The 24,038-nt window shown below is 39.1% G+C and overlaps 2 protein-coding genes across 5 annotated transcripts in view; one reads left to right on the forward strand and one right to left on the reverse strand.

Annotated features, from left to right (window-relative positions):
* The window catches only part of HEATR5B (HEAT repeat containing 5B), a 105,005-nt gene extending 92,840 nt beyond the window's left edge, over window positions 1-12,165 (reverse strand). The window contains exons 1-5 of one of the 2 annotated variants that reach the window (XM_025927392.2): window positions 12,040-12,165; window positions 10,922-11,069; window positions 7,826-8,037; window positions 5,343-5,451; window positions 3,636-3,785 (exon numbers count right to left, since the gene is read on the reverse strand). In XM_025927392.2, coding sequence (XP_025783177.1) covers window positions 3,636-3,785; window positions 5,343-5,451; window positions 7,826-8,037; window positions 10,922-11,047 — 597 coding nt within the window. In that variant the 5' untranslated portion in view covers window positions 11,048-11,069; window positions 12,040-12,165. Of the gene's footprint in view, window positions 1-3,635; window positions 3,786-5,342; window positions 5,452-7,825; window positions 8,038-10,921; window positions 11,070-11,590; window positions 11,610-12,039 lie in introns of those variants that run through there. The other variant, XM_086700366.1, reaches the window with a different exon arrangement.
* Window positions 12,166-12,182: 17 nt separating this feature from the next.
* GPATCH11 (G-patch domain containing 11) lies at window positions 12,183-22,483 on the forward strand. Of its 3 annotated transcripts, none has more exons than XR_015248985.1 (9): window positions 12,183-12,342; window positions 16,546-16,617; window positions 17,175-17,401; window positions 18,205-18,246; window positions 19,102-19,222; window positions 19,351-19,441; window positions 20,522-20,712; window positions 21,551-21,632; window positions 22,330-22,483. XR_015248985.1 is itself a non-coding variant. In XM_025927287.2 (9 exons), exons 2-9 carry the CDS (start codon window positions 16,559-16,561, stop codon window positions 22,383-22,385), a joined length of 795 nt encoding a protein of 264 aa, XP_025783072.1. In that variant the 5' UTR covers window positions 12,183-12,342; window positions 16,546-16,558; the 3' UTR covers window positions 22,386-22,483. The 3 variants fall into 3 exon arrangements, 2 of the variants coding, with proteins under 2 accessions (XP_025783072.1, XP_086556498.1); XM_025927287.2 differs by having other exon boundaries at window positions 20,522-20,638; XM_086700372.1 differs by having other exon boundaries at window positions 12,207-12,279; window positions 20,522-20,638.
* The last annotated feature ends 1,555 nt before the right edge of the window (window positions 22,484-24,038 follow it).

Below are 24,038 nucleotides of genomic sequence, written 5' to 3' on the forward strand. Positions count from 1 at the left end.
TTTAGCCAGAGCAAGACACCCATGTTGGAAAACAAATAAAACTGTCTTTATTCTTAGACAACATGATTGTCTATGTAGAATATCTGATAGAATCCATTAAAAGAGCTGACAGAACTTATAAGTCACTTAGTAACACTGACAGATACAAGGTCAATATATAAGAACCAATTGTATTTCTGTGTTAGCAAAGAACAATTAGAAATTAAAATTTTAAAAATCAATATCATTTAAAATAGCATCAAAAATATAAAATGCTTAAGAATAAATCTGACAAAAGATGTACACGACCTACACCTAGACTCCACAAAGTGTTGTTAAGAGAAAACAAAGAAGACCTAAATAAATGGAGAGATATATCATATTCAATATACATATATATATATATACACACACATACATATATATGGAATATTACTCAGCCAAAAAGAATGGAATCTTGTCATTTGCAATCATATGGATAGAACTAGAGCATATTATGCTAAGTGAAATAAGTCAAAGAAAGATAAATACCATATTATTTTACCCATATGTGGAATTTAAGAAACAAAACATATGAACAAAGGGGAAGGGGTGGAGAGAGAGGGAAGCAAACCATAAGAGACTCAGTGATAGAGAACAAACAGGGTTGATGGAGGAAGGTGGGGGGGATGGACTAAATGGGTAATGGGTATTAAGGAGGGTACTTGTGATGAGCACTGGGTGTTATATATAACTAAATTCTACTCCTGAAACCAATATTACACTATATGCTAACTAACCAGAATTTAAATAAAAATGTGAAAACGAAAAAAAAAAAAAAAAAGGAAAAAAGATACCAACTCTTCCTAAATTGATCTATAGATTCATTGCAAAATACCAGCATGAATCAGAATCCTAGCATGTTATTTTTCTACAAATTGATAAACTAATTCTAAAATTCATATGGAAATGCAAAGAGCCTAGAATACTATTTTGAAAAAGAACACAGTTGGAAGGTTAATACTACCTAGTTTCAAGACTTATGAAGGTACAGTAATTATGACGGTGTTATTGACATCAAAATAGATCAACAGAACATAAGAGTCCAAAAATAGACCCATACATATATGGACAATCAACTTTCAACAAAGGTTCAAATCCAAGTTAGGTGAAGAAAGGATAGTGTTTTCAACATGGTGGTGGAACAAGTGAATATACGTGTGCAAAAAAGAAAAAAAGGAAAAAAAAGAACTTTGATTCATACCTTGTACCATATTAAAAAAATAACTCAAAATGGATCATAAAAGAAAGAACTTCGATTCATACCTTCCACTATATTAAAAAATTAACTCAAAATGGAGTGTATATCTAAGTATAAAACTATTAAACTTCTAGAAGGAAACATAAGAGAAACTTTCAGTTAGGAAGTTTTCTTAAGATACAAAACCAGCAGTATGGTCTATATAAGAAAAATTGGTAAACTAGACTTCGACAAAATTCAAAACTTCTCTTCTTAGAAAACCACTATTTAGAGAATGAAAAGACAGTCCACAGCTGAGAAAAAAATATTTACAAATCATGTATCTGATAAAGGAATACATACAAAAACTATAAAGTACTATCAAAACTCAATAATAAGAAAACAACTCCATAAAACAATGGGCAAAGGATTTGAAGAGATTCTTCACCAAAGAAGGTATGGATGGCAATAAACACATCAAAATATGTGTCTGTTTTTGTGCCAATACAATGCTGTCTTGATGACTACAGCTTTGTAGTAGAAGCTAATGTCTGGGATTGTGATGCCTCCCACTTTGGTCTTCTTCTTCAATATTACTTTGGCTATTCGGGTCTTTTGTGGTTCCATACAAATTTTAGGATTGCTTGTTCTAGCTCTGAGAAGAATGCTGGTGCAATTTTGATTGGGATTGCATTGAATGTGTAGATTGCTTTGGGTAGTATTGACATTTTAACAATATTTCTTCCAATCCATGAGCACGGATTGCTTTTCCATTTCTTTGTATCTTTAATTTCCTTCATAAGCTTTCTATAGTTTTCAGCATACAAATCTTTTACATCTTTGGTTAGGTTTATTCCTAGGTATTTTATGATTCTTGGTGCAATTGTGAATGGGATCAGTTTCTTTATTTGTCTTTCTGTTGCTTCATTATTAGTGTATAAGAATGCAACTGATTTCTGTACATTGATTTTGTATCCTGCAACTTTGCTGAATTCATGTATCAGTTCTAGCAGACTTTTGGTGAAGTCTATCAGGTTTTCCATGTATAGTATCATGCCATCTGCAAAAAGTGAAAGCTTGACTTCATCTTTGCCAATTTTGATGCCTTTGTTTTTCTCTTGTTGTCTGATTGCTGATGCTAGAACTTCCAACACTATGTTAAACAACAGCAGTGAGAGTGGCCATCCCTGTCGTGCTCATGATCTCAGGGGGAAAGGAAATTTACCCAAGGGATGCAGGAGTGCTGATGCATAGGGACACTTGTACGCCAATGTTTATAGCAGCACTTTCAACAATAGCCAAATTATGGAAAAAACCTAAATGTCCATCAACTGATGAATGGATAAAGAAATTGTGGTTTATATACACAATGGAATACTACTTGGCAATGAGAAAGAATGAAATATGGCCTTTTGTAGCAACATGGAGGGAAGTGGAGAGTGTTATGCTAAGTGAAATAAGTCATACAGAGAAAGACAGATACCATATGTTTTCACTCTTATGTGGATCCTGAGAAACTTAACAGAAGACCATGGCGGAGGGGAAGGAAAAAAAAAAGTTAGAGAGGAGGGAGCCAAACCATAAGAGACTCTTGAAAACTGAGAATAAACTGAGGGTTGGGGGGGGGATGGGAGAGAGGGGAAAGTGGGTGATGGGCACTGAGGAGGGCACTTGTTGGGATGAGCACTGGGTGTTGTATGGAAACCAATTTGACAGTAAATTTCATGTAAAAATAAATAAATAATTAATTAATTAATTAATTAAAAAAATATGCTAGTCATTAGGGAAATAGAAATTAAAGCCACAATGAGATGTGGGTACATATATACAAGAATGGCTAAAATGAACAAGCATGACTAACCAAATGTTGGTGAAGATGTGGAGGAATTAGAAATCTCATACATTGCTGGTGGAAATGTAAAATGGTATGATTACTTTGGAAAATTGTTTGGCAATTTTTTAAAAAGTGAAACACAAATCTATCATAGGATCCAGTTATTCCACTCCTGGGTATTTACCCAGGTAAAATGAATGCATATGTCCACACAAAAATTTGTACAGAGATGTTCATAGCTTTTTTTGTAATAGTCTACACTGGAAGCAACTCAAATGTCCCTAACTGGTAAAGGAATAAACCAACTGTAGTATGTCCACACAATGAAATACTACTAAGCAATGAAAAGAAAATAAACTATTGACACATATGTAACAATATAGATGAATCTCAAAATAATTACATTGAGTGAAAGAAGCCAGACCCCCCCCAAAAAAGAGAGGGAGAGAGAGCACATACCACATGATTCCATTTATACATAATTTTATAAAATGAAACTAACCCATGGGGACAATAAGCATACTACCATATTTTAAAACTTAAAAAAAAAAAAAAAGAGCAAGCAGGAGAAGGAACAGCATTATAAAGTGGCCAAGCACTAACCTTGGCAACTGCACACCTAACAGCCATTGACCGGTCAGTTAAGAGGGATCTGGCATTCTTGTAAATATCACGATGAGAGGAAGCTGCCGCACCTCCCAGTCCATTCAGAACTTTCCGTAGACTCATTAGGATTTCACTTCGCCCTTGAGACTAGAAGTGAACATAAATCAAACTGAAAACTTTGTTGTAAAACAAATTCCATGTTTAAACAAGAACATACCAAAACACAACAGTTTTCTGGGCTTCCTGGTCTCACAGTCTTACCTTTAAATTGTAAACAGTAAGTAATGAAAAGCAAAATAAAATAAAGTATCCTAGAAAGTACCTGAAAGGTAAGAGTAGTTATTAACTTCAATTAAGGAATACCTTTCTGAGAAATTAGGTTACAACTAGAAAACATATTCTAATGTTTCCACAATATGTTGAAGTGCAGCTTAATGAGAACATGAAAACAAATTCAAAAACTTCACTATAAGTGTATCTCAAGGATCCAAAACCTCAGAATGTGAATGGTTAAACAAAACAGTAGTTAAGTAATATAGGCATTCTAAGAGAAGAACCATCCAACACATTTAAAAAATGTGTCACAGAGATATGCTAAGCCTTCATCTTTTTGTAGTTCCTGTTGTCATACTCTTAACACTTATTCAAACACAGATCTCTTCCACTAGACTTGATGAGGTCAGGGACCACATCTTGTTCATCTTTATGTGCTTACTACCTGACAGTATGTCCTCAATCATTGTTTAATAAATGAATGGACAAATGATTCCCAGAAGAAGGGTTGTCCAAGAAATCTTTACCTTTCCGAGATGAAGGAATTAGACTGTGAGAGTCCAGGGCTTGGTCCAGTTTTAGTCAACACCAAGTTGATAAGGAACTTTCAGAAGTAACACGAAACTGACATCACAAAATAGAACTATTTTTACTAAATAGCAGTTGCTGTGGATTGAATAGTGTCCTCCAAAAAGATTAGTTCAAGTGTTAAGCCCCATTACCTGTGCAGACGACCTGATGTGGAAATAAGGACTTTGTGTATGAAATTAAATAAAAACAAGGTCATACTCTATTGAAGTGGCCCTACTCCAATAATTGGCATCCTCATAAGAAAAGAAGAATTTGGATGCAGAACACAGGTACGGAGGGAGAACACTATGTGACAACAGAAGTAGAAATTAGAAATGTGTCTATAAATCAAGGAATACCAAGGAACAACAAGGGACTGCCAGCAACCATTGGAAGAAAGCAAGCAAGGAGTCTTCACAAGTCTTCAGAAGAAGCATGGCCTTGCCAAACACGTTGATTTGGGATCTTATCTTCCAGAACTGTGAGACAACAAATTTCTGTTGAAGTCCCCATGGTCATTCATTACCCTGGGCAACTCTTGGAGCCTAATACATTAATTATGACAAATAAAATGGCAATGCAAAAATATCCATAGGGCTAAATAAAAAATAATAAGTAAACCTATTTTTGCCCAGGTGCCAAGGAAAAGCATTCTTTTCCTTCACACTGAAATATAAGGTAATATACATTAAAGAAGGGGCAAGCGATGTATTTTTTTGCAAGTAATAATCTTAAATTACCTTCTTGCTAAGCACTAGGAGTACCACAGTGACAGGAAAAAAAGGCAAACATATATTTTTAACTGACATCTAACTCCTGCCAAAAGCAAAACATTTAAATAATATTTGTTGTAAAACTTACCTCTGCACTTTTCAGAGATTTCAAAAGATTATTCACTGTTTCTGGAAATGCACTTCCTAACATTCTCCCCATTTTTTCATAAAATGCTCCAACACAAGCCACTGCAGCCCTGTAAGAAGTGATGCTTTCACTGGTCGCTGTTCAGGTTAATAAAACAATTTTCATGATACCTTTCTCATTTTCAGAAATCAGTTTGTATTTGTGCAGGACACTTTTGGCTACAAATCCTTAATTTTCAGCTTTCAAAAACACCTTGTTTACCTACCTATTCATTATAATCACAACAAATACTACCATTAATCGAACTGTATTGTTAGGAATACAAGAGAAGAAATATATTTATGTAAGAAATCCTACCCATCCTTTGGGAAAAAAACGAAGTTTTCCTTTCATGAAAACTTCCCAAATTATGTCAATCCACAACGATTCCTTCTCTTCTCTCATTATATATAACACTCCATGTCAACCATTCATTTTCACAAAATTATGTTATTTACTGTGTTGTGACTTGACCATTTATGTGACAAGCATAAGCTTTGAAGTCTGGCAGATCTATGTCTAAATCCTAGGACCCGCCACCTAATAGCTATGGGTCCTGAGCAAGTTACTGAGGCAGAAACATTAAATATGCTCACTTCACTATCATATATGTAATAAATAACAGAATCATGGAATCAACCTTCATCTGTTTGACTCTAAATCCTGTGCTTTTTTCAATACTCTCCAGGCTGATAACAAAACTAAAAATGACTGAGGTCACATGCCAGAATATTCAGGGAATTCCTAAACAGAATCCATGAATCCACTGGAAATACATATGAATAATATGCAATATGTAATAAATTCTACTTAAGCAGAACTAGAAAATCATGTGTGGATTTGCTAAGTGGTGGAGAACTAAACCACCAAAGTTTAGTTTCAAATTCCAAATTAAACTGGAAAGCACTGGTGCTCTCTAATCTCTTCCAAAACTTTTGAGATTTACATCTATCCCAAACAACACAGAATCTAGTCACAACATACCTATGCAGTTGAAAACAGACTTAAAAATCAGTGTCCAGGTTCAGAATAATGTCCCTGTTTCCTCTGTAAGCTATTAAACTGGCCCAGGCCCCTTGCATGGTGTTCTAGAGATGTATCTCTGGCCAGTCTCTGTTCTCAAACAGTAACTCTTTCTAGGTAACTATCCATACCAAAGCTACGTTGCCAAAAGCTACGTTCTCAACTCAGAGCTCTGATATCCAGACCACGACTTCCAACTACCGACTATACACACTGTCCCTTGGATATTGCCTCCTGTCCTGCAAGTCAGCACACCCAGAACTGAACTTCTCATCTTCCCCTCATGACTTGTTCCCTCCTCTACTTTGCATCTTTCTGAAAAGCTCTGTAAAGTATAAAGAACCTACTTCTGTTTCCAATGAGAAGTTTCCTTTGCCTAGAAAACAGGTTGGCAAACTACTGCCTGCAGGCCGAATCTGACCCATTATCCAGCCTGCCACCTGGTTTTGTAAATAAAGTTTCCCTGGAACACAGCTATGTTCGTTTATTTACATACAGTCTTGGGCAGAGGCGAGTAGTTGCAACAGAAATGTATATATGGTCTTATAAGCCAAAAATAGTTATTACCTGGCTCTTTTTTATGAAGTCTGTCAATCCCTGGCCTATCACATCCACCTTCCCTTCTTCCCATCTAACCACTTACTTGACTATTTCCATGTGTCCTTCCCTGCTGTTGATCTTCTTTGGCAGATGCTTTGTTGAAAAGCCTTCCTGACACTGCTCTCTGCTCACACCACAGCTAAGCTTATTTAGGTGTCATTTCCCCCTCGCCACCCCACCCCGGACAACACTCCTCACTGTACTCTAACTGCTGATTTTCTTATTTGACCCTTTCATAGGACATACCCCATTGCCATTATTCTTAAGGCTTGCTCTGAAAATGTCTGTCTTTGACCCAAACCACAAGTTCGAGCCACGAGTTGGGTAAGCCCTTAATTTAGAGGTCAGCAAATTTGCAGGCAAAATGGTCTCTGTCTCAGCTATTCAATTCTGCCATTATAACATGAGAGCAGCTACCACCCGAATGAATATGTCTGTATTCCAATAAAACTTTATTTACAAAATAGGCAGCAGGCTGGATTCGGCCTGTGGGCTAGTTTGCCCATTCCTGCCTTAATCCCATCACTTAGAAATTCTTGACTTTTCTTTCTATCTCAGTCAAGAATATTCTCTCCATCCAAATTTACCAAGAGATCTCTGTGCAAATTGCAGACACCACACCAATTCTCTGTAGGTTACTGAAAAGTCCCAGGGGTGATGAAACACGTATTGAAAAAGAAACCCTTCCCCAGACCTACTTAGAGCTTTCATTGTCAAGCAGCATGCCTCAGGTTCCATTGACCTTGGGTTCTTTATGATCAGTAGTCCCTTATTAAGATAAGTTACTCTAAAAAAACCAAAACGTCAAATTAAGTACTTACAGTTTTGTTGGTAAGTAGGCTGCAGTGTCATCTTTATTTCTGATAATATCATTACATTTATCAAGTGTTTGAAAAACAGTAAAAGTATCCCCAATGCTATAAAGGGCTGCCAGATTTTTAGCTAACAATTTTCGTGTAGGTGGTCCAGGTGAACTACTTATTAATCCAGTTAATTGTTCAACAAGTTTTTTCTGTTTTTCCTTTACGTCAGTCTGTTATAAAAAATAAAGAACATTATCAGCTTTTTTCTTATGTGTGCTTTCATTACCTTTCAATCAAAATAAAAAATACTCAAAAGTTAAAATCTATATTACATTAGGCATAAAACCATAAATGAAAATGTTCAAGATAAGGAAAAGTTTGATAAGAAATGAACCATTCTTGGGGCACCTGGCTTGCTTAGTCTGTCGGGCATGCAACCCTTGATCTTGGGGTTATAAGTTCAAGCCCCACACTGGGTATAGACATTACTTAAAAATAAAGTCTTAAAAAGAATAAATGAACCATTCTTTCCTAAATGTTATCCTTCGTTCCCCTCCAATACCAAAAATTTAGCTGCTAATACAAGTGACTGCTCTAGATGAAAAAGTTTCCACACCAACTTACTAAGAAACCAACAGTCAAAGGATGTAAAATATTGGGTACATGGACAACTGACATCTTAGAACCTAGCTAGGCTGCCCTGTAAAAGCCAAGTCAGCAGTTCATAAGACACAGGTCCGTGAAGGAAACCAAAAGAAACTCTAGGAGCCCTAGGCAGTAAAAAAAGATATTCAAATAGACTCATAGTCAATACTGAGAGTTCATTCATTCATTCAAGAAATGCTTATTGTGCACTTATTATATGCCAAGCACTATTCCAGGCACTGAGATGAAACAGTGAACACAACAAAGTCTCTGCCCTTGTAAGTTTATATTCTAGTGGGGAGAGGCAAAGTTTACCGAATAAACAAATGAATAGTGTGAGTTCTTACTGTTTTGTTCAGATTAGTAAGAAAAGGCCTCTCTAAAAAGAAGTGAAGGTGTGAGCTATGCAGATATTGAAAGAAAAATATTCCAAGCAGGAGAAACAAGGGCAAAGGCCCTGAGGTGGGAACTTGCTTGGGCGAGGACAGCAAGAAGGCCAGTCTGGCTGGCAGAGAGTCAGAGAGAGGAAGTAATGAGAGATGAAGTCAGAAGAATAGAAAGGACCAGACTGTATAGCCCCTTATACACCATTGTAAGAATTTTCTATTTCATCCTGAGAATCTGAAGCATAAGAGGTACATGATCAAAATGTTTTAACAGGCACATTCTGACTACTGAGTGAAAAATACTCCACAAGGTCCATGGTCGGAAGCATAGTGAGCATTTAAGAAGGTGTTGCAATGATCCAGATGAGAGAGGAGGGTGGGAACAATGGAAATGATAACAAATAATTCAATTCTGGACACATTTAGTGGATAGAAGCCTTAGGATTTGCTGATAAATATGATGTGAAATTTCCAAAAGAGAGAAGAATGACTCTAAGGTTTATGACCTGAGCAACTGGAAGGAAGAAATGGTTGTTTCCTGAGATGGTGACCACTGAGGAAAGGACAGGTTTGGAACGGAGAAATCAAGAATTTAACTTTGTATATGTTAATTTTGGGATGCTATTTAAAAGAGAAAGAGGTAGTTGGAGATCTGCAAGTCATTACTGTATAGATGGTAGCAAAAATCATGAAATTAGATGATATCATTGCGGGAATAAATATTTGTATATACTCTTCACAACAAAATAAAATACCTATTAAGTGTTTCAAGGGAGAGGATCAACTATGTCAAAAGCTGCTGATGGTCAACTAAGACAGAATACTGACCATTGGCTGGAACAATGTGAGATCACTGATGACTGGACAAGAGCCATTTCAGTGAAATGGATGCAGCAAATACTCAGTTGGAAGGGGTTTAAGAGAAAATAGAGACTTCTAGCTAAGGGCCATAAGTGAATCCATGCATTAACTTTGTCTTTCCAGAAATACTAGTAAAACTATATTAAAGGGCAACCGCACACACACACACACACAAATGCACAAATCCACAAGAGCAAAGAAAACAGGAAAAAAATCAACAGAATATACAGAAGCCAGGTACCTCCAATGGGGAAAGCTGAGAAGAGACGCAACTTACAACACAGAATCCCATGAAGCTCATGTCTGTTTTGTTGTTGTTGTTTGAAGCTCCAGGTGCTTATGGAGGAGGGAGTGAATTATGCCTGGAACTGGAGGAAATGGTTGAGAGTCTAGAAGTTGTAAGACTCTCATACCTCTCTCCTCCATTTGGGACTTAGGAAGCTCCAGCACAGCTGTGGGCTGGAAAAACTGTACTGAAAACAGGGGATTAAACGAAAGTTTTCATACTGGATGTTGAAGCCTGGAGCCTTCTCCCTGAATTCCTAGAATCTAGGCAGCTAGTGATATGCCCTAGGACACTAGAGTAGAAAAGTCTCTTCCTGGGAATCACTAGCCAAGGGAAATCTATGATGCGAATGCCAGGGGTTCCTCAAACCACAGGACTGGCCTACAGTGAAGCACAGTTAGCAAACTTCACCCTGCCCAGGAAACATACTACTCATTCTTAAATTTGAGCAGACAGCCAAACATTATCAGATATTTGAGGAAAGTATCTAATTTTAAAGACAGAAAACAAAACACATAATGAAAAGCAAGAAGGCTAAAACAGACTATGTAGGAAGAAGAAAACAGAAAAAAGCCACCCCATTATAACTCCTCAGAGAGATAAGTGAAGATATTGGGATTGCTAGACAGCGCGGAGGGACCACTTGCAAGGTGGAGATGAGTGAATTTAAAAGTCATATAATCATATTTTTCTCCAGTCACATTCAGTTGTCCGGGTAGAGACATGAAGTAGGCAAAGAGCTAGGTTCAAATGAGATTCTGGTTTTGCCACAAAATAGAAAAAGAACAGACAAAAATTTCTATTACTGTATTATATTCTCAATTCCGTACGTGACCCACAACCTTTCCAAAACATAATGCATGCTCCCTTACAAAGCATGAACATATAATACTCTTCATTATGTAAACCCAGCTGGGAAAAAAAGCAATACTATACCTTGTTGGCAGCGACCAATACTTTATCAAGAAATCTCAACCATTCAAAGATAAAAACTGGTCTCTTTGCTTCAGTGATTTGAGCCAAAGCTTCTTCATTTAGCAATAAACTGTGGGCCAGCTCCATTACTGAAGTTTAAAAGTCACACCTTAACAAATCAAGAAATACTTGTAAGGATTTTTTTTTAATGTTAAAAGTCAAAGCTTAGTAAATGCAACCACTAAGAATTGAAAAGTGTGGTTTTACTTCTCATTTCATTTGCAGGAAATTTACGTTACTTCTTTGAGGCAAAACCCAAGAACCTAATTCTAAAGAACAAGGGTAAAACAAAAACAAACATAAATGAGTCATGCTTGGTGAAGAAGAATGAAAAAAGGACAATTTAAGTCAATACTGCAAATAACAGGGCGTCTGCCTGGCTCAGCCAGTACAGCATGCGACTGTTGAACTCAGGGTCCTGGGCTTGAACGCCACGTTGGGCATAGAGATAGCTTTTTAAAAAAATATTGCAAAGAAGACGTTATTCCAAAAGAAATATGCCTAGCAAAACATGTGTCATTAACCCATTCCACGAATGGGAAAACCACGGCACCAAGATCATACACCGGTTGGGCCTGACAATCCACCCTCCTCTTTTCTCGCCCACGGCTCAGTGCACAGCACCCTTACCCTCCCCTGGCCCAGGACGACGTCAAAACTCCCGGAATAAAGATCTCACACTGGAAGTCTCCAACAAGAGTCTTCCTACGGTGACAGGATGGGGAAGGCCAGATCCCTGTGGCCGAAGATTTAGTGACAACCCCGGGCGGTCGGGGAAATGCAGCCCACAAAGGCTGCGCGCGCTGCGGGTCTGGGTTAGCCCGGCTACTCCGAGGACCGCCGTAGCGCAGCGCCCGGCCTGGGGGGAAATGTTAAGAGGCCGCCGCAGGCCTCGCAAGGGCCACTTAGGGCTGTCAACTACAGGAGGCAGTGGCTCGGAACCAAGCCCGGAGCCTGAGAAAGAAAAATGTTCCCTACGAATTCGATTTTCCTCCCCAGTCCTCTGAAAACATACGGGGGGACAGGGGTGTGTGTGCGTGTCACCGTGCGTGCTTTGGCCGCAACGGGGATGGCCTCACCTCCTAGTCTGGCAGGGGCTGAACAGCTGAATTCCGGGGCCAGAAGCAGCTGCCAAAAGACCCGGATGCCCCGCCTCCCGCACTCCAGCCAGCAGGAAACGAGAGGAGAGCGCGTGCGCGGAAGGCTCGTGTTGCGCAAGCGCACTAACGACATCCTCCTGGCTCCTCCCGCCGCAGGTTTCCAATCGATTGCTCGCTAAGAAGCTCAGGTGGGAGCTGAGGCTCAGAAGTCCTGGGCAGGTGGGTGGGCGCATGCGCAGCGCGCGCTCTCACAAGCCGACCCGGGGCGAATAGAGCTACCAGGTAAGGGTATGGGGACACCTGATAGAATGGTAAAGGGCGGTGGTCTGTGCGCTGGTCGTGACTGACCTATCACACCATCACCCACATTCCTGCCTGTGACGCTTGCAGCTGGGCGGGACGCGAGAAGGGAGAAATCAGCCGTCCCTAAGGGGGGGTTTGGGGACTGAGGCTTTTTGGTTACCTTTCTACTGTATGTCCAGCTAATTAGCCCTTCTCTCCACTTGGATGTATAATGGGATTCTCCGTGTGTCTGAAGCAGCGTTCTTGTTGCCACCGCCTCTGCCTGCTCTATGTCGAAAAAACAAGCAAAAGACTTCACCCGAACCAAACCTACTACAGTCTAACCACTCTTAACTGGTAACTCCATTCTTCCAGGTGTTTGGGCCAAAAGCCTTAACATAATCGTTGACATCGCTCTTTCACACACCGCCTCCCATCCATCAGCCAGTCTCCTTAGCTCTACCTTTAAAATACGCTCAGGGGCGCCTGGGTGGCTCAGTTGATTAAACGTCCGACTTCAGCTCAGGTCATGATCTCGTGGTTCGTGGGTTCGAGCCCCATGTCGGGCTCTGTGCTGACAGCTCAAAGCCTGGAGCCTGCTTCAGATTCTGTATCTCCCTCTCTCTCTGCCCCTCCCCTGCTCTCTCTCTGTCTCTCTCTTTCTCTCGAAAATGAACAAACTTAAAAAAAATTTTTTTAATATACGCAGAATCCGACAGCTTCTCACCACTTCCACTGCTGGTGGTCCACTTCCGCTGGTGGTCCAAGCCACCGTCATGGTGGCTTTACAAAGTTTATCCTTATGCTTGATGCGAATGGATGATGTTGAAGTGTATTGTACCCACAAAGGGGGAGTTTTAAAAAGAAGCTGAACCCCTTAGGCACCCCCCCCCCGCCCCGTTCCTAAGACCAATGGATTACTTCTGTCCTATAAAAGTTGAAAAAGCCATGCTTTTATGCATGGAGACATGAATTAGCAGTTCTTGCATACCTTTTCAGTAAATAGGAAGATTCAAACTTCTATTATTAGACTAACCAATCTAATGTTTTTATTAAACTATATTTACAGTAAATAGGACCTAGAACGATTTTGGGATTTAGTGATAGGAGTAGGAGCGGGAGTAGGTGGAGAGTTATTAGGGCATTTTCTCATGTAAATGATGGTTTAGTGCTTTTGATATGGTGTGTGTATTTGCCCCGTTGGGTTGTGATTAGTATATAAAGGGAAATATAGGGCTGTAATAATAATGTGTGTGCCTATGAGGATAATAGTAATATTGGATCATGAGAATGAGGCTATTACTACAGATAGTTCTCCAACTAGATTAATTGTAGGGGGTAGGGCTAGATTTGCAAGGCTGGCTAGTAGTCATCAGGCAGCTATTAAGGGGAGGAGTGTTTGCAGACCTCATGCTAGGATTATCGTTTGGCTATGTACTCGTTCATAGTTTGAGTTTGCGAGACAGAATAGTATTGATGATGTTAATCTGTGGGCAATTATTAGGGCTGTTGCTCCTAAATAGCTTCATGGTGTTTGGATAAGAACTGCTACAATAATTAGGGCTATATGGTCCTATACTTCTAAGAATTAACTAAATGTTTTGATTTATTGTTTTACGTTAGTTGAATTTATGGTTATTTGGGCTAGTTTTGGCTCAAGATGGCCAGTTTGATATGAAATCTTCTGGGTGTAAGCCAGATGCTTTGTTTAAGCTGCATCTCGTTTTATCCAAGCACACTTTCCAGGATGCTTACCTTGTTACGACTTGTCTCCTCTTGTGTTTTTTATAGTTTGAATAGATTGTCTTTGGGTTTTGTCACTTGAGGAGGGTGACAGGTAGTGTGTGCATGCTTCGTGGCCCAATTCAATTGAGCTCTCTCTTCTCAATTTACTATTAAATCCTCCTTTGGTTCTTAATTTCATAAGGACTTTTCGTGGAAAAGTGTTCTAGGATAGAAAATGTAGCCCATTACTTCCCACCTCATAGGTTACAGCTTGACCTAACTTTTTTATGTTAAGATACTTGTGCTTACTTTTCTTCCTTTTTACGGTTTGCTGAAGATGGGGGTATACAGACTGGATTAGCAAAGGGTGGTGAGGTATATTGGGATTTATCGATTATAGAACAGGCTCCTCTAGAGGGATATAAAATAAAGCACTGCAAAGTCCTTTGAGTTTTAAGCTGTCGCTAGTTCTCTGGCAGACAGATTTGTTTAGTTAGCTATCTAAGTTTAGGGTTAAGCGTAGTGGGGTATCTAATCCCAGTTTGGGTCTTAGCTATCGTGTGGTCAGAGGTGTTAAGTTACTTTCGTGCCATATTTTTATGTTAACTGTAGCTTTTTACAGCTGAGTTAAAATTTTACTTTAGCGCGGGGTGGGGAGGGGTTCCTCTATAACACGCTTTATGCTGTGGGTCTATTAATTCGGGTTAATTGTATGACCGCAGTGGCTGGCATGAAATTTACCAACCCTAGTTTAATACGGCTTAGCTGAACTTTCATTCATGGCTTAATTTTTATCGCTGCTGTGTCCCATGGGGGTGTGGCTAAGCAAGGTGTCAGGCCTATCTTTGCCCATTTTTTCTATCTGGCTTCATTCTGCAAGTGGGATCTCTTCATATGGCCAGGAAGATGGCCCTTTGGAGCCCACCTTCACATACTCTCTGTTCAGAAACCCCAGTGAAGAGATCTCTTTTCCCCCATAAGACATGCTTATCTGACCTGGTTAGGTCATCACCTCCTCTGTTGCTGGGACATAGTGAACTATAATTGGCCATCTTGTGCCCAGGGAAGTATAGAAGACAGAGCTTGCCACCCTCCACTAGAACCCAGTGGAGGGCAGAGGGTTGGGTTCCCAAAGAAAAGGATGGTGGGTGGGCCAAAACAGCCTGTGTGTACTGCAGCAAATGACTGCCCTCTGTAACTATCTTCTAGACCAGAAGCATTGATATCATCTGGGAGCCTATTAGAAATACAAAACTTCAAGCTCTAGCTCAGAATCAGACTCTGGATTTTAAGAAGATCCTGAAGCAATTCATATACATAATAAAGTTTGAGATGTGCTTTTTTGGATAACTATTTTATCCCTGTAAGAGAAAATAATTACATGATTTTAACTATTTTGGATGGAAACTCTCCCCAAAAATGTCTCCGTATAAGTGAGATGTTAAGTATACCAGGTTCCAAGTGGACAGCTTGAACATGGAGTGCTGTAGAGAGAGGCCTGGAATGGTTAGGATGGGTTTCGTGAAGGAGGGGAACTTAGGCCAAGGAGGAAGGAAATGTCTGTGTATGTTCAGAGAACAATGAGAAACCCATGTGACTTGAATATGGAGCCCTAAAGGAGCGTCAGGGGTGAGATTTTGAAGGATCCCTCCTGCTACAGTGTTAGAGTGACTAGTCCTCCAGGGCCTGCAGAGTAAAGTTTATTGAGGGATTGAAATAGACAGATTAAATGACCTGACTTATGTTTTTTATAAAATCACTCTGGAGAGGCTGGCTCAGCAGGAAGAGCATGCAACACTTGATCTCAGGGTTGTGAGTTTGAGCTCCACTTTGGGTGTAAAGATTACTAAAAAAAAATAAACTTTAAACTTTTTTTAATGTTTATTTTATTTTTGAGAGAGAGAGAGAGAGAGCAAGTTGGGGAGGGGCAGAGAGAGGGAGACAGAGGATCTGAAGGAGAACTCAGGAGCCATGAGATCATGACCTGAGCCAAAATTGGATGCATAACCAACTGAGCCACCCAGGAGCCCCAAATAAACTAAAAAAAAAAAAAAAAAAGTTGTCTTTAAAAAAAAAAACCACTGCAGAGGGTGTAGGGGATGCACTGGAAGAGGAGAGGCCACACACAATGAAACTAATTAGGAAGTTGTTGTAATAGTTCGGGTGAGAAAGAAATGCCTGAACTGAAGCAATGGTCACGACTATAGAAAAAAAGCTTTTGAAGGATATTGTAGAGGAAGAATTGGCAGAGGGCTATACGAGGTCAGGAATGGGGAGATTGTAGCGACATTTATTTGAAAAAATTAGGGGATAACGGAGGTTTGGAATGGAAGAGAACGAGTCGTTGGAGAGCTTCCCACAGAAAGATGTCAGAAGGCACTTGAACGTGTGGTAGAGCTCCAGAGAAAGGTTTATTTCCATTGTCGACCAAACAACAACAAAAAAAGGTGCTGTTACTTTATCCTCTTTGATTTGTAGATACTTTTGCCATATGAAGTTGAACATGGCGGAAGAAGAGGACTATATGTCTGATTCCTTCATTAATGTCCAGTAAGTAAATTTGCACACCTCATGTAGTGATATATATAAGACATTAATGTAGACTCCTAAGTGATGACATTGATTTTAAATGTGAGTTGAAAAGTCAGTTTTGTTGCTTTGTGGAAACACCTCCTACATTTCTGTACAAAGATACCAGGAGCCTTTTCTTCCCTTTTAATGCTGAACATTTGACTTCTGCCCTTGATTCTTGTTATTTTCCTCTTCCAAGCAAGTTTACACTTTTGCTTTATTTCATCTTACTGTCTCTTCTAGCTCGTATTCAGCTTTGCTCTTTATTATTTCCAACCTCCTAGAAAAATTAGTCTAAAATTACTGTTTCTTCAACTCTCTATTTTCTTTAGCTTCCTACAATCTGGCACCAGCTTTCATTATTTTTACTAAAATAGCCATTCTCAGAGGTCACTGATTATGTTCTAAGATCAATGAAAACAAAGGTGGTCATCGTGGTGGTCCTGAAATATTAAGTAGCGTCAGGTAAGTAAGTAGCAAAGTTATGAGAAAACTGCATGTCCTCGTCTAAAATAACCTTCTCCATTATTCTTTAGACAAGACATCAGACCAGGATTGCCAATGCTGAGGCAAATCCGAGAAGCCCGTCGAAAAGAAGAAAAGCAACAGGAAGCTAATTTGAAAAACAGACAGAAGAGTTTAAAAGAAGAAGAACAAGAAAGACGTGACATTGGATTGAAGAATGCACTAGGCTGTGAAAACAAAGGGTTTGCTTTGCTCCAAAAGATGGGATATAAAAGTGGTCAGGCCCTTGGCAAAAGTGGTAAGTTCCATCTGGACATAAGCAGGGGTTCCTAACCACCAAATGGTGCTCTATTGATGAGTGCCAGAGAGGACTCCTTATCCATCTACACAGAAAGTAAAGCAACATAGCTACTAGGTGTAACAAGCATATAGAGAACGGTGTCTTCCTACACCACTTTAGACAAGTGTGTGTCATCAAGAGCTACTTACCAGCCCCACTTCGCCTTCAAGGCACCAACAGTGGGGATGGACGAGGTTTACAACGGAGGCAGCAGCTAACAATGGTGATAAGAGAAGGGTTGAGAAGTACAACAGCCAAAGGACCGTGAAGCAACATTGAGGATGATGGCAGGACACCGCCCTGCTCGCTCTGTACCTGTGCCAGGTACCCCAGTGAGCGCGTGGTTGGAGAAGCTCCATTCTCGCCTCCCTATTTAGGAAGGTGTAGAGGCCATACATTCATAGTAGATTCTGTAAGCCATTTTTCTTTTCTTCCTTATTATAATTGCTTTGATCTTCACCGAGCAAGGCTTTGCTTTCTCTGGAAGCTGCCACTTTCTTGGACATATATCAATGTTTTCCCTTCCTGAAACCCTAACTTCAGATGGCATAGGAGGCTGTGGGTCAGTCTTACTGAGGAGTAGATATTTGAAGGCAAGGGAGGTGGTTGATTATAGAGTATTCATGTTCAGATTTCAATTTCAAATGGCATCGAAACTGGAAGGGATATGTATAGAACATTGTAAAGCTGCATACTACGCTCACCTGTAGTTTGAGGAAGAAGTTCTAAAGTCATGTGTGTGTTTTGTTCTCTTTTCTTAGGAGGTGGTATTGTTGAACCAATTCCTCTCAACGTCAAAACAGGTATATAATTATTTCTGAGCATATTTCCCAGTAATAATAACTTATGCTTAGATCTAGCACATAAACTTGCATACTAAATGGTTGTTTTTGTGGTAGCACTGTTACAGTTCTTATCCTAGGAAGCCCCCAGTAAAATATTTCTTAGTTAAACTTCTCAATATTTTAAACTAAAAATAACAGTTTGAGTATAAAATAAAATTTAAATCCTAAAAATATGGGGGGAAATCATAACCATTAAAAATGCAAAGCTATTTTTTGCCCATTGAAATGTGCTAAGGGGTGCCTTGGTGGCTCAGTCAGTTTAGCGTTTGAGTCTTGATTTCGACTCAGGTCATGATCTCACAGGTTGTGAGTTTGAGCCCCGTGTCAGGCTTCCCACTAACAGTGCAGAGTCTGCTTAGGATTCTTTCTCTCTCCCTCTCTTCCCTGCTTGTGCTATGTCTCTAAATAAATAAATAAATAAACATTAAAAAAAAAAAAAAAAGGAATGTACTGAAAGTATTCTGAGACAGACTTATCCATTCAATGTTTTTCTTAAGACTTTGGATGAATTAAGGAGAAAAATACATATTTTATTTGGTTATTATATTTATATGGAAGTATGATAGTTGATACTGTTTTCCCAATTTAAGGAATTTTGTATTGTGTGACTATCTCATTAAGTCAGACTAATGATCTTTGTAAAACTCAAATTGTGTGTTTGGGTTTAGGAAAAAAAAATCTCCAGTGTTTTCATGTCAAATGATTTTGAGTGATTGTACTCAAATCAGAATTGTGTGTAATTTGCACCTGGTTAGAGGTCGTGTTTTGAAGTGTGAAGTCATCAGGTTCTAAAGCAGTTTGCTCTTTGAACAGGGAAAAGTGGCATTGGTCATGAGGCATTACTGAAGCGGAAAGCAGAGGAAAAACTAGAAAACTATAGAAGAAAGATCCACGTGAAAACCCAAGCCGAAGAAAAAGCCGCAGAGCAGTTTCGGTAACACTTGGTATTTGAGCTATTTTGGGTTTTACCCCGTGTTTATTGTGATGTTTTCTGGTAGTTGGGCATTTAAATGGATAAAGGGAGGGCAGACTCTCGGTAGACTATTGTTTTCTTTCGATTAGACTGCGATTGAAACATAAGCAGGATGAAGTGAAGCTGGAAGGGGACCTTAGAAGAAGCCAGCGAGCCTGCCAGCAGTTGGATACTCAGAAGGCAAGCCTTTCACCTGTGTTCCGTTTGGAAAGGTTTTTCGGCGCCCAGTGTGATTTGCCACATAATTAGGAAAAAAGAAAGAAAAGAAACTCCAGGCCTGTGGTATCTAGCCCGCTACCTATTAAAGCTTTCATTTAACATGCAGGGCTGATCTTTGATGGTTGACACTCATGACGATGACCTGGTCGCTGCAGGAACCGGAGTAGTCTGAATCACCCAATAAGGCTCAAATAACATTTTTATATTTAATCGTTCTCTGCTTATTTGGATATTGGAGACTCAGAGCTAGTGTGTGTGGAAATTCTGTCCACCAGAATATTTGATGAATAGCCTATTTTTAGTCCATCTTCAGTACCTCTTGTGTCCCTAACTAGTAAAGTCATGGTAGATTACTATATATTTTGGCTGTTTTTAAAATTCTGTTTTTGGTTTTATTTGTATTTCATTTTGCAATTTTTTTATTTTGATCTTTCCATTAGAATAAAATGACTTCAATTAAAGTCTCTAAAACATTTCCCTTCTATGTAAATAGATCTCTGGAAGCAATCTCTCACTTTTCTGTATTCCCATAGCACTTTATTTTGCGTCATGACACTTTCCTAACTGATGTGCACTTTGTGTGTGTGTGTGTGCGTGCAGTACAAGTAAATCTCGCGAGATCTCAAACCAAATCTCATGAGATTTTTTTTTTTTTTAATTCAAGTTAATTAACATACAGTGTAGTCTTGGCTTCAGGAGTAGAACCCAATGATTCATCTCTTACATATGACACCCAGTGCTCATCCCAACAAGTGCCCTCCTTCATGCCCATCCCCTCACCTACATCCCTCTTATGTGTGTTATTTTATTCCCATTAAGATATGTATACCCATGGCTTATTTCCCTAATAGACTGGCAGCCACTGGGGGACAATACTTGAACTGAGTCTTCATCCCTATGGTTCATACAGCCCAGGGCTTTACTTTTGAAGCAGCAATCAGTAAATATTTCATTGAAAGAAAGAATCCATGTCGATATGAACGTACTTGTGATAGTCTTCTGGGTAGCTGTGTTTAATTGGGAATAATTCTTTATTTTCAGAATATTCAGGTTCCTAGGGAAGCATGGTACTGGTTGGGGCTTGAAGAGGAAACCGAGGAAGAGGAAGAGGAAGAAAAAGAACACGATGAAGATGAATATAAGAGTGAAGACTTGAGTGTATGTTTTGGTACCAGTTCCTCGAGCAGGGTGTCTTAAGCGTATGCCTTGGTACCATTCACATTTTGAGCCGGGTAATTATTTGTTGGGGCACACTGTTCTAACAGCATCCCTGGCCTCCACCCACCAGGTACCTGTTGCACTTCCCCCTTGTGACAATCAAAAATATCTCCAGACATTGCTAAATTTCCCCGAGGGGAAAAATCACCTCTAGTTGAGAACTACTATATTATAGGGTTATTTTATTGACCCCAAACCATTATATAATTTCTTCCTTTAGCTTCGATTTACACTCTCAGCTTCAGTTTGGATGACAGATGAGCCACAAATGTAAATTATCTTAATTTCTACTTTGTAGCCTGTTAAACCTCAGGAAGTGATTCTAATGAATACCTCTCTCCTCCACCCATAAACAAAGCAAAAAGACACAGCTCAAAGGAAGTGGAAATTATTCAAGAAAGGAATCCCATTTCTGTGTTTTTTTTGTGTATAAGAATTTTATAGGAAACATTTGCAATTTGAAAAACCAGTGTTCCACTTAACTGGGAGACCATTGATGAGAACTTTAATGACAAAGGGAGGCAGTGTTCACTCTCATTCCATCTGGGAAGGTAGGTTCTTTGAAGTAGAGGGAGGTTTTTAAAGGATCCTGATTAAAATAAGAGCCAGCCCAAATGTATTTTCCAAATGTTAACAAGTGGTCTCTTTGTGTCTGTCAAACATGTGAAAATATCAGGGTGGCTGGTAAACTGGGACATGTTCTAATATATTCTTCCCTTGATACCTGTCCTACATGGTTAAGAGAGTAGCAGAAGATTTATGGCCTTGGGCTTATTTGGCAGGATCCAAGAGACCAGAATACCAAGATTATGTTCAATTTGAACTATTAATGTGCCTGTGTCCTACATGTAGGTACTGGAAAAATTACAAATATTGACTGGTTATTTAAGAGAAGAACATCTGTATTGTATTTGGTGTGGAACAGCCTATGAAGGTAAGAGGATACTTTGCACTTTTTAAAAATATTGAACACAAATGCTCTTTGATTTTTTAACTTCGATTTTGTGTGTGTGTGTGTGCACGTGTGTGTAAGTCACATTTCCCATAGACAATGGAAATTTCTTATTTCATCCAAATGGCAGTGTGAGGTCAATGTCCTAAAGCAGTGGTGCATATAGAAATAATTGAGGCCTTTTCAGAAACTAAATGTGCAGAAGGGAATTTTTCAGTTCTCTATTTCAAAAGGAAGAATTTTTTAGTTACTTGAGGATGAATTTTTTTTCATGCTTTATTTTTAAAGATTCTTTCTTCAGCTGCATTACTTGCAAGATATTTCAGATTTTTAGAATTAGCTTTTATGTAGATAGAATATTGTTTCAGAATACTGAAATCCACTCCATTTTTTTTTTTTTTATTATAAGGAAAGAAATGGGTTTAAAATTTGCCAGATACCTTATAGGGCCAAGCACTTTCCCTTCTAACACATTCTCCCCAAGTTGGCCCTGTTAACTTGAATTTAAGGACTTTACACTTGACAGTAAAGAATTGTTGGTTATGGTTGTATCTTTTCCCAGTTTAGCTCAGTAAGTAGCAAACACAGCTACATGTGTTTACATGTTATGTTGAACTAATTTTCTAGAGTAGTTTACTATACTAGTATTAATCTTTTATTTTCCTCACATACATTACAGATAAAGAAGACCTCTCTTCAAATTGCCCAGGACCAACTTCTGCAGATCATGACTAAGATTATTCTCAATAAAGTAGAAACTTGGAAAATGTTACTGTTTTCTAAAAATAAACAATTGAGCAGTTAGAATTCCCAAATTATGCCAGTTAAAGAAAGAGGGCCTTTTTATATGTTTTGTTCTTTTTGTGATTTTAGAAGCACTTTGTACTTTATAGTTGTTCATTGATTTCAAAAAAAAAATAACAATGCTGTTTCAGAACGCAAGTGTTATAGACATGGGCAAACACAATTTGTGACTCTGTTGTGATGCTATGGGGCTCAAGGACACCAACAGGTAACTCCCTCATTCCTCTCTTCACTTTGGAACAAAGTGAGAAGTAAGACATGGGAGTCAGAGAGAGATCAACATGTCAGCTTTATTATCAGTGACGTTGAGATAGAGAGCAAGGTTGACTTGTTCTCCTATTAGGCTCCCTAAAATATCTCCCTGACTGGACACAACTGCAGACCTCTGCCTTGCCGGGGATGGAGCCTACCTTTGCCTTCTGAGAGCATTTAGCTTTCAAGGAGAGAGGACCCACTAGGGGCGGGGCCACACGTGCTAAGTTCCTTCTCCCAAAATCACATCTCAGATAAGACACTTCTCTGTTGAGAGGGAATGAATGACGGTTCACAGAGTTTGCTCCCATACTTCTCTCTCCCAAGGAGCAAGAAAAAGTCCCTTCCCTCCATGCAGATAGGAGGAAGGAAAAGCATCCCCCTCAATAAGACTGATGTCAGGCCATGTTCCATTAACACTACTTCATTCTAGCCAATTTCAGAAACAAAATAATTATGATACTTGTGGGTAAATCGTGAGTTTTCATGACAGTGTGTATATCCACTATAAGTGAAGATTGCAAGTTTTAGCTAAAGAAACTTTAGAATTGGAAGTAATCTTAACTATCAGGTTATCCAAGTACTTCCTAAATTTGGGAGCCCTTGGACAACATTCCCAGCAGTTTGCAATCTAACCTCTGCCTTTATTTCTCCAGCCACAGAGAGCTCACTGCCTTAAAATGGATTGTTCCATTGCTGGGTAGCTATAAGTGATTTTTAAAGTTATTTTTCTAAAATCTGCTTCTCTATAATGTCACCACATATAGCTAAGGACATACCATGTAGCACACCTCTAGATATCTTCAGACAAAATTGGGCATCAAAAATCATGAACTTTTTTTAAAGTTCACAAGCTCAGGTACCACCCCTAGTGATTTTGATTCGGCTAGTCTAGGGTAGTTTCTAGATATCTGTATTTGTATAAAGTGCTAAGAATACATCTGATAAGCACCTGTGCATTAGGACTAATGCTACAGGTTAAATACAGAGCACTGTTACATTCTTGGGGATCCAGTTTTATAGCTAACCTCTCTTTCAGTACCACTGAGCAAGAGATCAGCCTCTTCTTTTAGAAACAGTATACACAAGAACAGAGCAAAAGCATAACCTGTATTTGCATAAGTTAAGATAATCAATAGCACAACTTGTATCAGCCTTTGCCCTAATATAACCTAATTCATTTGTTCTCAAGTTTAGCTTGGGGAGCTTTAAAAATGATAATACAAGGGGTGCCTGGGTGGCTCAGTCGGTTAAGTGTTTGACTCTTCATCATCACAATTTCGTGAGTTGAAGCCCCACATCAGGCTCTGCGCTGACAGTTTCCCATCAGCA

This window comes from Puma concolor, chromosome A3, assembly GCF_028749965.1.
Source record: "Puma concolor isolate L17-30 chromosome A3, mPumCon1.1.hap2, whole genome shotgun sequence".
Classification (NCBI taxonomy): domain Eukaryota; kingdom Metazoa; phylum Chordata; class Mammalia; order Carnivora; family Felidae; genus Puma; species Puma concolor.